The 15405-nt window shown below is 52.4% G+C and overlaps 1 protein-coding gene across 1 annotated transcript in view; it reads right to left on the bottom strand.

The window, feature by feature from the left end:
• Window positions 1–15405, bottom strand: part of CFAP221 (cilia and flagella associated protein 221) — a 563252-nt gene that overhangs the window by 226784 nt on the left and 321063 nt on the right. The window contains exon 20 of the mRNA XM_085646788.1: window positions 1990–2148. Coding sequence (XP_085502914.1) covers window positions 1990–2148 — 159 coding nt within the window. The remainder of the gene's footprint in view (window positions 1–1989; window positions 2149–15405) is intronic.

The following is a 15405-nucleotide window of genomic DNA, read 5'->3' as shown; positions in this document are numbered from 1 at the left end:
AAATCCCTTTCTCGTTTTAATGGACATCACAGGAAAATATGATTCTTATTAGACTAATACGAAGGTACTACTGGCTTTGAATTACTCAGTAGAAGGCAGAGTTTAAACACACAATAAGGACTAGAAGAAAAATAAAAAAATAAAAGCATGACCCAGAAGAAATTTTTACGAAGGTCTTTTCTTTTTACGTGGATGTGCACATGTGATCAGGAAAAATGCTATCACTAGCAGTGCAAAAGTGACAGTGGCTGAAATGGGCTGACCCATTATCCCATGCGGTATGCAGCAGTGTGTGGAAGCAAAATAGGAACAGACAAATGGTTGAATAAGAATCCCTTCCATATATCTATATAGGTAAGTTTGAAAAAAAAAGATTATTTCACGTATTTTTCATTACATGAGGCTAAAGAGATAGGGATGTCTCAAGGCCAGATCTAAAAAGACATTCAAATACAACTCACTAAAATCCTGTTGGGCCATGTTTCGAACTTAGAGGCTACATTCAGTGGCGTAGCATGGGCGAGGCCATGGGGCGGTTGACCTGGGCTCGAAATTCTTAGGGGCACAACATTTTCAAAGAAACGCATTTGTACAGCTAATTTTTCTTTTTTTTTTTTTTAGTTGCACCAGGAAGTTTGTAATAGATACCGACTCACCAAAGAATTCAAACTAGGGCGCTATGGTGTGCCCTGCGGATGGCTTCAGTAGTGTACCAGTCAGTCGCGATGATGTCAGCCACAGGGCGCCACTGCAGGAGAAAGGGGAAGCACGTGAAGAGGGAGAGAGAGACTCACAGGTCAGAGTGCCGTAGGAGAGGAAGACTCCGGGGTAGGTGATATCCAGAGCAAGGTGGTGTTTTTACCGGTGAAAATAAGAACCGAGGAAGAGGGGAGCAACGCAACTGGTGACGGAGTTACGGCCAAATCGTCCTAGAGATCCTGGGACACAAGAGGATGCTGAAGACCTCAACGCCATGGCTCAGGACGATCGTGGCCGAAGGCAAGTCCTGGGAAGTCTTGGGGGCATCTTTGGGTGGTGGGCAGGGCTATGCTCATGGTACGGGCATGTGTGAAGCCCAGTACCAAGACTCTTGACTAAAGAGCCTCCATATCGACTTTCATAGGGGAGCGGGACAGATACGGATACCCCCACCAATATCACAAAGTGGTAATGGTCCATGGGTTAAGGGGCCCAATTATTGCTGGCAACCCATGCTACACCCTAGTTACAATAGCAATCATTGGAAATATGGCCAAACAAAAACTGGTAAGTGTGCATATGTATTGGTGATTTGTTACTGTTCGCCTACAGCTGTGTCTTTAAAATGCTTTAAAAGGTATAAATATGTAATGTTTCTATAACAATCCTAAGTTTATACATATTGTTCCTTGATAAATGTAAACTTGGGACACTATTTTTAATTGCAAATCTTTCTTATGCTTTTTGGGCTACGTTCACCCAACATAAAATCGTAAACATATAATATGATAAACAAAAGAGAGTTTTGAGCATGATATTTATGTAAATCAGTTCATCTTTAATGATTATCTCCCAGAAACATCCTACTAAGAAATAACATCTTGTAGGAAATTATTAGATTCACAGTCACAAACGTTTGGTGCAGAAATTCAAATTGCACAGCATTGCTTGGGGATTTTCTTTTTTTACAAAAACTTAATTGACAACTTGAGTTGATTTGGCAATGGTGCAAATAATGCCTAATTTGACCGAATATGCAAAATCCCAGCATCACCACACACACGCCTTCAAGAAGATAGATCAAATTGTACAGACAAAATTAGTGTGTAGAAGAGTGGATATAAGCAGCAAGAAACATCATACAACGCATCTTTAAATGTGTGCTTTAAAAGGATCTGTGATGGTGGGTGCTAACATGTTTTCTATACCCCAATCAATGCCTAAAAGTAATATTGCAAATCTACATGCTTAAGAAGCCACCAACGAGAAATGTATAGGGACAAAAAGTACCTCTCTGTTAAGAAATTTCTTCTGTGTTGCTGTTGGATTAGACCACCCAGTACCTGCAATGTTGACAGTATACTTTGGAAGAGGACAAAGGTGATATTCCATATCTATTTCTGGATACGGAAGTGGCTTCTTAAAATTTAGTAAGCCTGGAGCTGGATTCTGAAACGAGATAACAGTTCATAATATTTTTTGGGACAAACAGATTTGTATATTAAAAAGGAAGAGCATATCTTTCACAATTCTGTTTTACTATGAGGAGAATGCATAATGGGCACTGCATAGTTACAGCACAAAAAATAATACTTACTTAAGCGGGTGAGGGAGTATCCATTTAATAATGTTTTCGTAAGGAATGTGGGGCAGTCCTAAGTAATCTTTTATGGATAATATGAAAAGGAGCATTTAGTTAAATATGAAGTCCCTGCTTGCACAGAAGCTGATGGGTACCTCCACAAAACTAAACCACGCTTCTAAAATAAAACACTTTTTTTACTTCTAAATCACGTCAAAAAAGAAATAGTCCCAAAAGAGTTTGATAACAAAATATTTTTATGTTACGACAGTGTGAAAATATAATTGCTATATGGGTACAGGATTAAGAGTTTGGGGTAAAGGGTAAAAGATTTGGCGCATCGGGTGAAGGTTTGGGGTTAAGGGGTAATGAGATAAGGGTTATGAGGTTTAGGGTTTAAGTGTGTAGAAGGTAAGGGTATGGGCTAGGAGTAGAGGGTTTGGGGTACATGGTTAAAGATCTAGGGTACAGGGTTAAGGATCTGGGGTACAGGGTTAAGAATTTTGGGTATAGGGTTAGGGATTCAAATACTTATGAGTTAACGTTTTCTGGGGCACAAGGTTATGAGTCAGAGATTACAGGTATAGGAAATAGGGATAATAATAAAGGGTTAAGGGTTACAGTATTATTGGTTTGGGGTATAGAGCTAAACGTTTAGGGATTAAGTTGTAAGAGGCTAAAGAATTAAGTGTACAGGGAGACCCCAAGATGCAAAAGGCCTTTCCTTGCAAGCATAGAGCAGACCAGTGGCAACTGGACCTGGCCTGACACTGCTGTTTGCCTCTATCTGACATCCTGTTAGTTACTAAGTGTCTCTTCTGAAGTCCTGCGGGTCTTTAGAAGTGTATTCCTGTGGTATATTGGGACTTCAGGGACAAGATCAGAAAGTCAAAACTTTGACCAGGACAAACCTGGTTGGTGTATCCGACTCGAGCTTCATTGTGGTCAGCCTCAAATTGTTCCCTAGGTCCTGGTTTACCTGCGAACAGTGACTATCATAACAGCATTGTGCTTTTTGGTGCGATTTCTACTTAAAACTTTAAACATTAATATCTCTGGTTCCCCTTATTGGATTTTTTGCATTTTGGTGCAATTGTGTTTATTAAATGTTACTATAATTCTGTTTAGGAGTTTAGCATTTTGACTTTATTACTAGTTTGGTACCTCATAAATAGCTAACGCATAGCCCTCAGTTAATCTTTGTTTGGTCTGTGCTGTGGGTATAAGGGGATTGAGGTCAGGTTAAATTAATGCATTGGATGGTTCACCCTCACATAGACTTTGATTGTTGCTTGAGGCAGGTGGTCACCTACCCCCAAATAATAATAATCCAATTTCTAACATTCATGCTCAGCAGTGGGATGATTCAGGATATGAGATTTGCAAAATCACACTGTGATTTATGTTGAAATAAAAAATCTTTTTTTTTTTTTGAAAACCTTTATTTCAAAATTCTGGACACAGCTATTCAGCCGACAGCCCGAAGGTTCGGCAGCATTGAGAGTTAGATACAGCGATGTGTCCCCAATACAGTTCAAAGAGTAATGCAAAGGTCCATTTTTAAATAAACACAGAAAAAACTCACAACAAACCCCAGCAAGGCAGAACATTAAAAGCCCATGGCGAAAGCCCCCAGGGGAGGCCGGACCCCACTCATCTACTAGTTACAAGACTGCGTACGGAGGAAGAAGGGGGACAGCAGAGGCCCAAAACGGTTCCTAAAACCAAACTGTGCTGGAAAGTAGGTCAGGGGGAAAGCTGTTCCTCGGGAGGTTCCAGATCCGGGGCAAGACATATTCCCCCCCTGTATTGGTTCCACCGCCCCCAGATGGCATGCCACTTCCGGGGGCGACCTCTAGAGCAGTAGACCGTCTTCTCCCTAAACATGCTCCAGTCCATGTTCTCCTTCCACGCGGTCAATGTAGGGGGTCCCGAGGAGCCCCACAATCGCGCGATGTCCCTTTTAGCTACCATGTTACCCAGAGTCACCCATTGGGTCTGCGCCTCATCGAGGTCAGTGGGCCCCCAGACGTTCAGGAGGCAACACCGCGCCTCCGGCTGTACCGCAGTGCCCGTCACCTCCCCCATAACTGCATGGACTCTCCTCCAGAACTCCACAATGACACCACATTCCCAAATGATGTGCAGGAAAGTACCCACCATACCACATCCCCTTCTGCACAGGCCGTCCTCCGAGAATCCCATGTGGACCAGCCTTGGCCCCGTCACATACACCCGGTGCAGTATTTTAAGCTGCACCAGCCGCAGACGCGACGGGATCGCAACCTCCTTAGGAGAAGAAACCGCTGACTGCCAGTCCTCATTATCCAACTCAAGGCCATCCCTAGTCCACTGTTCTCTCAGCCCCAAAAGCATATCTGCCCGGACGTTAATCAACTTCTTATATATGAGCGAGATCGTGCTCTCGGGCATATGACCATCAAGGACTCGGTCCTCAAGGGGAGAGGACTCCGGCACCTTCTCACCCTCCACGAGGACTGATCGGAGGGCGTGACTCAGCTGGATATACCTGAAATACTCTGAGGGCCCTAGCTCATACTCAGTCTGCAACTCCTCGAAGGACTTCACCCTCCCCTTATGCAGCACATCTCCCACCTTGGATATACCTATCAGGTCCCACTTATCAAAGCCCTTCGTATGCCAGAGTCTTCCCAATCTCTCCGATTCAAACAATGGGGTAGCGGGGGTGAGCCTATCCTTCCAGCCCAACGAATCAGTCGCCATCTTCCATACACGCACCGCCACACCTGTGGGCCCCGTGAGGGACGAGTCTAAGGACCGCGAATACAACGCCCTGTAGTAGTTGCCACCACGCAGCAGCCACCTATCCAGGGCATACCCAGGGCTGAGGGCAGGGCCATAAAACCCATGGTTGATCGCGCTCAGCTGCGTGGCCCAATAGTACCGTCGGATGTCTGGGAGCGCAATGCCCCCATCGTACCATGGGAGCGTCAACTTTGAAATAGCTATTCGCGGCCGCCCATCCCACAGCAACGTTCGTTGAAGGCCTTCGACCTCCCGAAAGTATTTGGCCGGTACCCAGTCCAAGGTGTTCTGGAGGGCATAGAGGAAGCGGGGAAGAGACATCATTTTGAACAGGGCCGCACGCCCAACAAGGGAAAGGGGCAGCCTCCGCCAACCTTCAACATCTCGCCTCAAGCGCGCCAAGGGAGGGAGCAGATTCCTCTCATAGCGCACAGCAGGATCCATGGATATAAAAATCCCCAAATACACGAAACCCTGCTGGGCAACCTGTATCGAACATGTTCTAGGGATCGGCGGGACCTCGCCACTAAGAACGTACAAGTACGATTTGCCCCAATTAATCACAAGCCCCGAGTTCCTACCGAACGATGCGAGTACGTCACAGACCACTATAAGTGACTTCTTAGGTGAGGCAAGATACAGTAGGATATCATCGGCATAAAGCGAAATACGGTCCTCGTGATCAGGCGACCACCGAAGGCCCCGTATATCCGGGTGCCAACGTATCCACGCAGCCAACGGTTCAAGGGCGAGGGCGAACAACAGAGGCGACAGGGGGCAACCCTGCCGAGTACCCCTACCAAGCTGAAACGGAGTAGATGCCCGACCATTCACCACAACGTTCGCTAGTGGCCCCTCGTACAGCAACCGAACCCAACTCACAAAACCGCGACCGAAACCAAACTTGGCCAGCACGGCCCATAAGTATGCCCACTCCACCGTGTCAAAGGCCATCGTGGCATCAAGAGATGCCACAATAGCCGGTTCACGCAGCGTGCCCGCCCTGGCGATGACGCCATGAAGACGCCTAAGGTTTAATGCTGTGTTTCGGTGCGGGATGAAGCCAGATTGATCCGGGTGGACCAAATCGCCGAGCACCCTACTCAAACGGGTAGCCAGGAGTTTGGCCAGAATTTTCGGCTCAGCGTTGAGGAGTGAAATGGGCCGATAGGAGGTGCACCTATCTCGGGGTTTACCCTCTTTATGTATTACCACGATCGACGCCAGCCGCTGATCCAACAGAAGGATCCCATCCCCCCGCGCCTCCAAAAACATGGCGCGCAGGTGAGGGGCGACCCTATCCGGGAACAGTTTGTACAGGTCGATCGGCAGTCCATTCGGTCCAGAGGCCTTACCCGAGTTTAACGCGCGAATCGCCCCCGCCACCTCGTCAACCGTTATGTCACCATCCAAATCGTCCCCATCTATGTCAGAGAGGCAGGGCAACTCGATATCACGGAGGAGCTCAGACGAGTCCTCGGGCGGCCTGTCCGACACAGAGGAATAAACCCTACGAAAATACTCCGCGAAACACTTCACAATCCCCTCAGGTTCCACAATCGCCTCTCCCCACTCTCCCGTCAACTCTGGCACCACCCTATTGACCCGTTCTTTCCTGTCCAACCACGCCAGGAGTTTCCCTGCCTTATCACCAACGTCATACAGGCGGCCCTGTTGTTCCCTACTGAGGGTCTTAGCGGCGTTCGTAACCAGGTCCCTATACTCCGCCTGCTTCAAGCAAAGCTCATGCAGTGAGGACTCTGTAACCTCCTCCTCCATAGCCCCCTCAAGGGCCGCGATCTCCTCCTCCACTTGCCGCACCTCGCCATCCCTCAGATTCTTGGCAGCCACTACCAGGGAGAGGGCTTCCCCCCGAAGCACGGTCTTAAAGGCTTCCCACAGCGACACCGCCGAGTCCACAGTTCCCAGATTGTCCTTAAAGTAATTATCCACCTTCTTTACCAGGGCGCTGCGCATCTTGGGGTCTCGGAAATACCATGGGTTGATGGGGGCCACCCTCCCTCCTCCCTCCCGACCTAGATCCAGCCGGATCCACACCGGCGAGTGGTCAGAGATACCGCGTGCCATGTGCCTCGCCTCGGATATCAACGAGGCATGTGCGGCCAGAGTGAGCAGGTAATCAATCCTGGAGAGGCTACCATGCGCCCCGGAGTGAAACGTGTATTGACTCTGTGTGGGGTGCCGGAGCCTCCAGCAGTCTATCAGACCGAACGTATCCAGGAAGTCTGGAAGCCATTTCTGAGCCCCCCCTGTGTCCCTGGGCGGGTATCTATCCAACAGTCCGGAGCCCACAGCGTTGAAATCCCCTCCCACTACCAGCATTCCCCCCGGGAGAGTCAGCAAAGCCCTGCCCAGTTCAGCAAGTGTGGAGGCCTGCAGGGCTGGCGGGACATAAACCGAAACCAAAACCAAAGTCCTTCCTTCCCACCGCCCCGCCACCGCCACAAACCTCCCCCTATCGTCAACAATGGTGGAGTCCACCACAAAAGGCAACGATGCTCTAACAAGGATGCCCGCACCCCTGGACCCAGAAGAGAATCCCGAGTGTGCAATGAATTTATACCCCTTCCTATTCAAGGCATAGCACATATTACCTATGAGATGCGTCTCCTGCAGCAGGACAACATCTGGCATTGAGCGTTTCAAAAATTGCAAAACAATCCCCCTCTTGATGCGATCCCCCAAACCATTAACATTCCAGCTTATAACACTTAAGCCCCTACCCCCCATCCTCAAACGGAAAGAGGCCCACTCCACACCCGAGGAGCCACCATGGAACAGCCCTGAGGATAATCATCATGCCTTGCAGAAATAAACCCCCCAACATCAAACTCAAAATCCCCAAAACTCCCCCCACCCTGCACCCCTGCTGCAGCTTACAAAGCCCCCCCCAACTTGCAGTGTGCCTGTCGCCCTACAAAAACAAAAAATCTACAAAAAGTACCCTAAGGGAGGAAAAGAGCACCCCTCGTCCTCCCGCAACCCTCCACAGTTACTGCACTCTGTTCAAATCTTCAAGTATGGTCAAATCAAGTCAGGCCGGCTCTGAGATATCAGCCCTGTCCATCCCGGCCACTGTCTCCTTGCTCGGCTGTGTCATCCCCCGTCCGTCGCCGGGGCAAAGCGTCCAGCCATTCGTCGGCCATAACAGGAGAGTCAAAAAAGAATGTCCGATCTTCATGCACCACCCGTAGTCTGGCAGGGAAAAGCATGGCATACTTCAGATCCAGTTCCCGAAGTCTCCGCTTCACCCCCAGGAAGCTCTGTCTCTGTCTCTGCACCTGCTGGGTGAAGTCCGGATAAAAATTCACCGACGCATTCTGGAAGGGGACTGGGCCCATCACCCTCGAAGCTTGCAGGATAGCGTCCCGATCTCGAAAATGAAAGAGCCGGGCGACAATCGGCCGCGGCGGGGCACCCGCCTTAGGCCGCCCGCCCGGCACCCTATGGGCCCTTTCCACCGCAAAAAACTTTCCAAGGCCCTTAGGCTTCAGATGATTGAGGACCAAATCCTCCACAAGCAGGTCCGCCGAAGCCTCATCCGAGGACTCCGGGACCCCGATGACGCGCACATTGTTGCGCCTGGCCCGGCTCTCGAAGTCCTCCAGCCGGCGGGCGGCGAGGTCACTCTCGGCCCTCAGCTTCCGAACCTCGGTCTGCAGATCCGCAACATCATCAGTGAGGCCCGTGGTCTTGTGGTCCAGGTTCTTAACGCGCTCGTTCGTCTTGCCCAGGTCCGAGCGAATCAGATTGACATCTACCAGGATGGCATCCACCTTATGCGCCAGGGCCTCGAACTGTCTCCCCATCGAGGTCTGCATCCCGTCGAGCGCGCCCATGACATCCTGTAGGGAGAGCTCCGGTGTCCCAGGCGAGTCCTCCTTCTGGGCATCCGGCGCCTGGCTCGATCCACTCGGCGATGCTTTCAGGAGGGCGTAGCGGTCCATACTGTTGACTTGGGAATACGTTCCCCGCCTGGTGGACTTAGTCTTCGGCCGATCCCCTTCTGCTTTGCCCGACATAATGGACTCCGGGCAGTCCAGTGCAGTTAAGACTGTTCCCTCTCAGAGAGAGGGATAAGTAGTGGGCAGGTCTGCCTTGTGCTGCCAGAGTAGCCCGCCGAGCGTCCCTGGGGTAATAAAGCCACCCAGAGCTCTACAGTGTCCGAGCAGACAAAGGGAACGAAATCGAAAGTGAAAGTGCGAGGACCTCCGTCCGACAGTTCACACCTCGCCAGGCCGTTGTTGATCAACTAGGAGTCGGGCATCCTGCCAACTCTAGCCCCTGGCATCCCCGGGAGTTAGGCCGCAATCTTCCGCCAGTCGTAAGTCCGGTTCCCGATGGGCGATCCGACCGTGGGTAGCATCAATCGCCTCCCTGACAACTCAACAACACGGTGCCATGCATACCATCAGGATTAGAGACAGGATAGTCGACGGAGGGCGCGAGGGTCTCGGGAGCTCTAAGCTCACGCGGCCATCTTGGTCAAGCGCTAGGCTCCTCCCCCCCAAAAAAAAAAAAAAATTTTTTTTTAATTGACAGCAAAAATTGGCTTTCTGGATTTCTAATTGGCTTTTCATTTTAATTCGGTCATTTTTGTTTTTTTCCTAAATTCATTCTTGCCCTCAATTTTTGGACTTTTGGTTTTTGGAACATGGAGTTGGATTTGACTCACACATTAATAGTTTTGGAATGGTAGAGCTGAGGAGCACATGCAAGCAAACGCGACTCAAGCTGAACAAGACGTCAATTATCATAGTGCTCCTGCGAGGAAATCAGTTAGCTACAGTGCACTTCAAAGGAGAATGAAGATGAGGTTGAAGATGGAAAGGAGGAGGACACCGAGGAAGCACGAGTGCCAGAGGTACCCCAAGGAGCAGCATCGCCTTTGTTCTCATAGCAAGAGGGGGAGTGTCCTCCCATGCTTTGTGTACATTAGAGCTAGAGGACACACAAAAAGAGAGATCCTTGAAATTGCAACTGGCCACTATAGCAGTGGATGAAACGAAACTGACCATGGCCTACCCTTGGAGGAGCAAATGCCATGCTGGCTCATGAGAGGAGCAAGTGATAAATAAACTTGAGGTCAATAAAGGACCATTGAAGGCGCGCCACGCCAGGGACAGGCAAACCGGCGGAAGGGGAGCACCGGAGGCCGGGTCTCCCCTGACATCAACGGCGACCGGCCCGCCCAGCGGTGACGATGTTGGCCTGGCGCGGCGCCATTTCAGCACGGGAGACACACTGGGCGCAGTGGCGATGCGCCGAAGAGCAATCTGGCAAGTAGTGGCACTGGGGGCAGTCTGAGACATAGAGGGACGCTGGCAGCAGAAGGCAGGTGACACATCCACGGCGCGGCCCCCGAGAGGGGAAAACCCCCTGCATCTCCCGGAGTGGAGTTTGGCCTTGCAGCAGATGACGCGGGCCTTGCCTGAGACTTGAGACCTGACGCTGCAGACACGGGCGGAGCGAGGTGTGCGCCAACTCACCTGGTAAGGAGGCACCTGGGGATCTGAGGCCTGCACGATACCGAGACAGAAAGAAGGCTGACACCCCCGCAGGCCGCACGTCGCGGGCCATCATGGGGGGGAAGGGCCAGCGTGGAGGAGCGCAGGCCATGCTCGACAAATATGCCTTTCAGAAAGACCGGACTGCCTCCCCCCCCCCTGACAAGGCCAAAGAGATCACCCTGGCAGATGTTATGGCCACACTGACCCAGATGCAAACCTCTATTGGCACGATCTCCACAGACGTGACGCTGCTGAGGGCTGACGTCGCCAAAATCAACACAAGGCTGTCCGAGGTCGAAACGACTACCGCAACCCTCACTAAAGACGCGACCGAGAGCAGAAAACGCATACAGTCGCTGGAGCGGGTCCGAAAACAACTTATGGACAAGCTGGATGACCAGGAGGGCAGGTCGAGACGGAACAACGTCCGCGTCGTGGGTGTGCCTGAGAGTGAGCGGGGGCCAGCGCTCGACCTCTTCGTGGAAAAGCTTATCACGGAACAACTGCAGCCGCGTGGACTTTCAAAATTTTTCTCGGTCGAAAGGGCGCACCGGGTGCCTGGGGGGAGGCCGAGGCCTGGGGCCCCCCCGCGCCCGATCCTGGCCCGTATCTTTAACTTCCGAGATAGAGACGCTATCCTCCAGGCGGCGCGTGCCGCCCCCCGCTACGGGTTGACAACTGCACGGTAACCCTCTATCCGGACTACACTGCGACAGTGTCGCGGCAACGCCGAGACTTCATCGTGGTCAAAGCGGAGCTGCGCGCTCGAGAACTTAAATACGCGATGCTTTACCCGGCAAAGCTCCGGGTGGAGGCGGAGGGGCGCACGTGGTTCTTTGCCACGCCGACGGAGGCCACGGAGTGGCTGGAGGGCTGGCGCCCAGCGGAGGCATCGGGCCGGGCGGGGCGCACCCATCGAAGCCATTCGGCCTCCCCTGAAAAATCTGGAGGACCCTAGACCGCAGGAGACAGTCACCACACAACGTAGCTGTGGCCGCCACGGCCTGAACGAACTTCGGCAGCTGAAAGAAGGTGGATTCCCCATGGGTTTGGACACTCATTGTAGACTCGGACAATAAAGGGGTGTCGCAGTCATAGTCTACGAACTTTGCAACATGCTGCTGACCGGTTTCCTAAAGGGACACACATGTGGTGCGGGGATCGGACGAGGGGCACTGGGCAGCCATTCCCCAGCATGCAAGTAGACAGTTATGGGAATCAAGCACTCTGCTAAGTTGGGGTGGCGGGTAGTTTTAAATCCGCTGGGCAGGGAGGCAGGGAGGAGGGAGGGGGGACAGGGACATCTTGGGAATGTTGGTTTGTGTTCTGTTCTAGGTTTAGCTACCACACATTGGCACACTTTGCAACTCAGACCGGTTAGAGATCCAGGGGGAGATGCGCGGGGACTACTACTTGCCACCACCATACATGACGAGGGAATCACATAATACCGCCCAAGAGGCTACCGTTAGCTCCACAGGGGAACAAGCACGGCGACACAGTCCCACACTTACATTTCTATCGTGGAACGTGAACGGGCTGGGAGATAAGATTAAACGTGGGCTTGTCTTACAGTATCTCAAGCGCAAGGGGCCGGCAGTGGCACTCCTACAAGAAACGCATCTGGCAGGCTCGACCGCGAGAGCACTGGACAGATGGGGTTTTAAGATGGCGATACATTCTGAGTTCACGTCTGGGTCCCGCGGGGTCGGCATATTGGTAAACAAGCGCTTTCCACTGATTTTAGTTGACTCCCGTAGGGAGGAACAGGGCCGATTCGCGGCGCTTACCTGCCAATGGGAGGGTAAAGTGTATAATTTGGTAACTGTGTACATCCCGCCAACACTCCACCAGGATACGCTCCGGGCATTGGGGGAATTCCTGCTGACATTACCACCGGGGGAACTCATTATGGGCGGGGATTTCAACGCAACTATGAACCCGCTACTGGACAGGTCATCTTTTAGAGACCGCGGTGGCGCAACCCCCAAACTGCGAGAATTCACGGAGGCACTCGGCCTCATAGACACCAGGAGGGCTCAATGTCCTGAAGACCGACAATACATCTTTCACTCGGGGGCTCACAACACCCTTTCCCGCATAGACTATATCTTCGCGTCACCCATGGGGTTTAGGGGCATGACTGACGTTTCCCATCTGCCCAGGGGCATCTCGGACCATTCTCCGGTAGTGATCACATTTACACTTTCTACCCCACGTAACCGCAGGATATTCCCAATTTATCTGGGATACCTCAAAATCCCCAAAATTCGCAAAGCCCTTCAGGTGACGACCAAACATTATTTCGCTGAAAACAAGGACCCAGAGATAGGCCCTGCGACACTGTGGGAGGCGTACAAAACAGTCCTTCGTGGATAAGCAATCTCCATGATTACAGACTATAAGAGGACCCAGCAGCTTGAGGTGCATAGGCTCGAGCAGGGGGTGGCAGAGGCGGAGGCTAACCAAGCCACGCACACCGACGACGACACTGCACATAGTGCCCATATGGCGCGGCAGGAATATCGCTCCTATCTTTTAGAAGCCGCACGAGCCAAACAGACGGCTGCACGACATACGGTTTACGAACTGGGAGACAAGGCGGGCAAACTGTTGGCCTGGCTTGAGAGGCGGGAACGGGCCGCGCGCTGGGTGGCGCGGATCAGGCTGGATTCGGGAGACTACACGTCTGAGCCGCGGCAAATCGTAGAGGCCCTGGCGGCTCACTACAAGATGGTATATACGCCGGAGGCCTCGTCCACGGTGGCGGAAAATGAGGCCTTCCTCCGGGACATCGCGATGCCGCAACTGGCCCCGTCGGAAGTAGAGGCCCTAGAGGCAGACCTGAAGGCAGAAGAGCTCTCGTTGGCAATACTCGCCCTCCGTGCCGGGAAGGCTATGGGCCCAAATGGAATTCCGGTAGAATTCTATAAATTGAACGCTGCCCACGTAGTCCCGCATCTACTGGCCATGTACAATGAAAGCCTGTCGACAGGGATACTCCCCCCGGACCAGAGAGTGGCTACCATAGTGGCAATTCCGAAACCTACTAAGCCAGCGCATGAGTGCGCCTCCTATCGCCCAATCTCATTGCTGAATGCGGAGGCAAAAATTCTGGCAAAGGTGCTGGCGACAAGACTGCAGCCCTACCTCACAACCCTAATACACCCGGACCAATCGGGATTTATGCCACGCCGGAATACCGCCTTAAATCTACGGCGGCTCCACGGAATTCTTGCGCGCCGCACCTCGATAGAGGAGGACGCAGCCATCCTCTCGCTGGATGCACGAATGGCGTTTGACCGGGTGGAATGGCCGTTCCTCTTCGCTGTCCTTCGCCACGTAGGATTTGGCCCCAAGATGTGCGCATGGATTCAGCTTCTGTATACCGAGCCACTGGCACAGGTGGTGGTCAATGGCCATATCTCAGACCCCTTTCCGTTGGGGCGGGGGACGCGACAGGGCTGCCCTCTTTCCCCGCTCCTTTTTGCTTTGGCCCTGGAGCCACTTGCGGCATGGCTGCGGCAGGACCCGGTGATCCGGGGACTAAGGTGGACAATGGGGTGGGAGGATCGCATTTCCCTCTACGCTGACGACATCCTGTTGTACTTAGCCTCCCCAGCCCGCTCGATCGCTTGTCTCCTGGATATCTGTGCGTCGTACGGGAGGGTATCGGGCTACGAGATTAACTGGGAAAAGTCCATTGTCTACATGCTCCACGGCTCCCCGCCTCGGCTCCCGCGGGGTTGTGCAATTCGGGTGGTGACGGACGGGTTCAAATATCTGGGAATCTATGTGACAGCTGATAGGGAACGCTTTATAGCTGAAAATCTAACGAAGCCACTGCTTCGGTTTCGAAGCGATGTCAAACATTGGCGCTCCTTGCCCTTGACATTGCTAGGAAGGGCCGCCCTCTTCAAAATGATGGCTCTCCCTAGATTTCTGTATATACTTCAGAATACTCCCTTCCCGGTGCCCCCAACATACTTCGCCGCCGTCAATGCGGAAGTCACCAGCCTGCTATGGGAGGACAGGACGCCGCGGATAGCACTCCACAAGCTCACCAGGGGGTGGTATGACGGTGGGATAGCCCTCCCAGACATACGACTGTACTATTGGGCATCGCAGCTTACGGTGATAAACCAGTGGTTGCATGTGCCAGGGGAAGACCCGGCATATCGTATGGATCGGCACCTGCTGGGGGCTGAGGGGGTCATGGGGGTGCTCTACAACCACAAAAGGGGCCGATACCCCCCAGGCCCCACGACGCACACCCTCCAGCTATGGTTCGCGGCGCAGCAGGCTCTGGGCTGGGCTGGGAAAATAACCCAAGCTACTCCGTTGTGGGAGGCAAAACAGTTGGGGGTACTACGCACCACAAAGGGGTTCCATCAATGGGACCTAATTGGCATCTCCAGGGTGGGTGACCTTTGGAGGAAGGGAGAAATGGTCACATTTACACAACTGCAAGCAGATTTCGACCTAGCTGCCACTGAAGGGTTCAGGTACATGCAAATCCGCCACGTACTCCAGGCGGCGGTCCCGCCTGGGACCCGACTTCCGGAGTCGTCGCCGCTGGAGGACCGGCTCCTCACAGAACACCTGACTCAGAGGGCGACCTCCCTAACGTACCGAAAACTGATAAACAACCGGCCAGATCCTTTCGAGGCTCTTAAAAATCGATGGGAGGCTGAACTGGGGGAGTTTGACGAAACGGACTGGCAGGCGGCGCTTTCCTCCCCTAGGGAGGTGGGCGTCTCATCCAGACTGCGACTGGTCCAACTTAAAATTCTGCACCGCACATAC

The sequence above is a fragment of the Triturus cristatus genome, chromosome 3_2, assembly GCF_964204655.1.
Source record: "Triturus cristatus chromosome 3_2, aTriCri1.1, whole genome shotgun sequence".
NCBI classification, from domain to species: domain Eukaryota; kingdom Metazoa; phylum Chordata; class Amphibia; order Caudata; family Salamandridae; genus Triturus; species Triturus cristatus.
This window is presented reverse-complemented; position numbering and strand designations above follow the sequence as displayed.